This window comes from Gallinula chloropus (genome assembly GCF_964237585.1).
Source record: "Gallinula chloropus genome assembly, chromosome: 5".
NCBI lineage: Eukaryota > Metazoa > Chordata > Aves > Gruiformes > Rallidae > Gallinula > Gallinula chloropus.
In genome coordinates this window covers 40,418,023-40,419,548 of record NC_140090.1, presented here as the reverse complement: position 1 = coordinate 40,419,548, position 1,526 = coordinate 40,418,023, and the positions used below count along the sequence as shown (strand labels likewise).

The following is a 1,526-nucleotide window of genomic DNA, read 5'->3' as shown; positions in this document are numbered from 1 at the left end:
AGCTGACGTTTAAACTCTCATCCCCAGGAAGCCCCATTTTGAAAACTCAAGGGAACAAAAAAAAGCTAAAAACTACTTAAAATATCCACCCCCATGAGTTTTCTTCCTGTGTGGGCATGCCTGGGACGCCTGTGAGAGGCGGGAACCCACCAGGCACCCAGGAGATCTCACAAAGGCACTACTACACAACACTCTATGCCATCACAATGGAAGGGTGAGCTCTGGAGCCCCAGAGGGGCAACCCACAGGGCCACAGGGGAGACCAAGTTTTGACATCTGCACTGCACCAAATGCTAAACCCTTCTGGCCCTGCAGCAACACACCGGCCCATCGGGATCACACACCATGCCAAAAACCGATGCAGGAGAGAAGCTACTCTGTGAGCTGGGCTACAGCCTGGGTCCCACACTAGGGGAGGGCAGCTTCTCCAAGGTGAAAGCAGCCACCTCTAACAAGTATAAGGGGCCCCTAGCCATCAAGGTGGTGGACCGGCACCGAGCACCCACAGCCTTTGTGTACAAGTTTCTGCCCCGGGAGCTCTCCATCTTGCGCAAGATCCGGCACCCCAACATCGTGCGCGTGTTCGAGCTCATCGAGGACTGCAATGGGAAGCTCTACATCGTGATGGAGGCGGCAGCCACCGACCTACTGCAGCTCGTGCAGCAGCTGGGGAAGCTGCCCTGCGTCCCCAAGGCCCGGGACATCTTTGCACAGGTCGTGGCGGCTGTGCGCTACCTACACGACCGCAACTTGGTACACCGGGACCTCAAGTGTGAGAATGTGCTGCTCACTGCTGATGGCCGACGGGCCAAACTCAGTGACTTTGGCTTCAGCAAGGAGGCCACCAGCTACCCTGACCTGAGCACCACGTACTGTGGGTCAGCAGCCTATGCTTCCCCAGAGGTGCTGATGGGCATCCCCTATGATGCCAAGAAGTATGACATGTGGAGCCTAGGGGTAATGCTGTATGTGATGGTGACAGGCTGCATGCCCTTTGATGATACCCACATCTGCAGCATGCCCCAGCTGCAGAAGAAAGGGGTGGAGTACCCAGAGGGGCTGCCCCCGCTGCCGGAGCCCTGCCAAGCCCTCATCGCCAAACTGCTGCAGTTCAGTCCGGCCTCCCGGCCCTGCGTGGGACAGGTGGCCAAGAACAGCTGGCTGAAAGGGGACATCTGAGCGAGGAAGCCCTCCCCTGAGACCCCGGGAGAGCAGAAACACTTCAGTGCAATCAATGCTGTAATGGGAAAGCATTTCTGTGGTTTATTGATTATTTTGTATCTCGAGGTGCCTGCATGTGGGGCTGATTGAACTTCAAGCACTGGCAACATTGTGTGCTCTGAGAAGGTGGTCAGATCCCTCCACATAGGAGACGTATGACCCTGCTGTGGGTTGGGTCTCAAGATGCAACAACCATGCTGAGGCAACGGTAGGAGCAAAGCAAGGGGCTGCTTGCAGCAGAGGGGACCTCACCATCCTCCCCCCTCCTCACCAAGGCAGGACAAGGCTCTCCCACAGAGCCAGTA

General features: G+C 56.9%; 1 protein-coding gene across 1 annotated transcript; it reads left to right on the top strand.

Moving 5' to 3' along the window:
- Nucleotides 1-345: 345 nt before the first annotated feature.
- TSSK6 (testis specific serine kinase 6) lies at nucleotides 346-1,179 on the top strand (the record flags this gene model as incomplete). The annotated part of the gene is made up of 1 exon (XM_084265115.1): nucleotides 346-1,179. One exon carries the CDS (start codon nucleotides 346-348, stop codon nucleotides 1,177-1,179), a length of 834 nt encoding a protein of 277 aa, XP_084121241.1.
- Nucleotides 1,180-1,526: the final 347 nt, after the last annotated feature.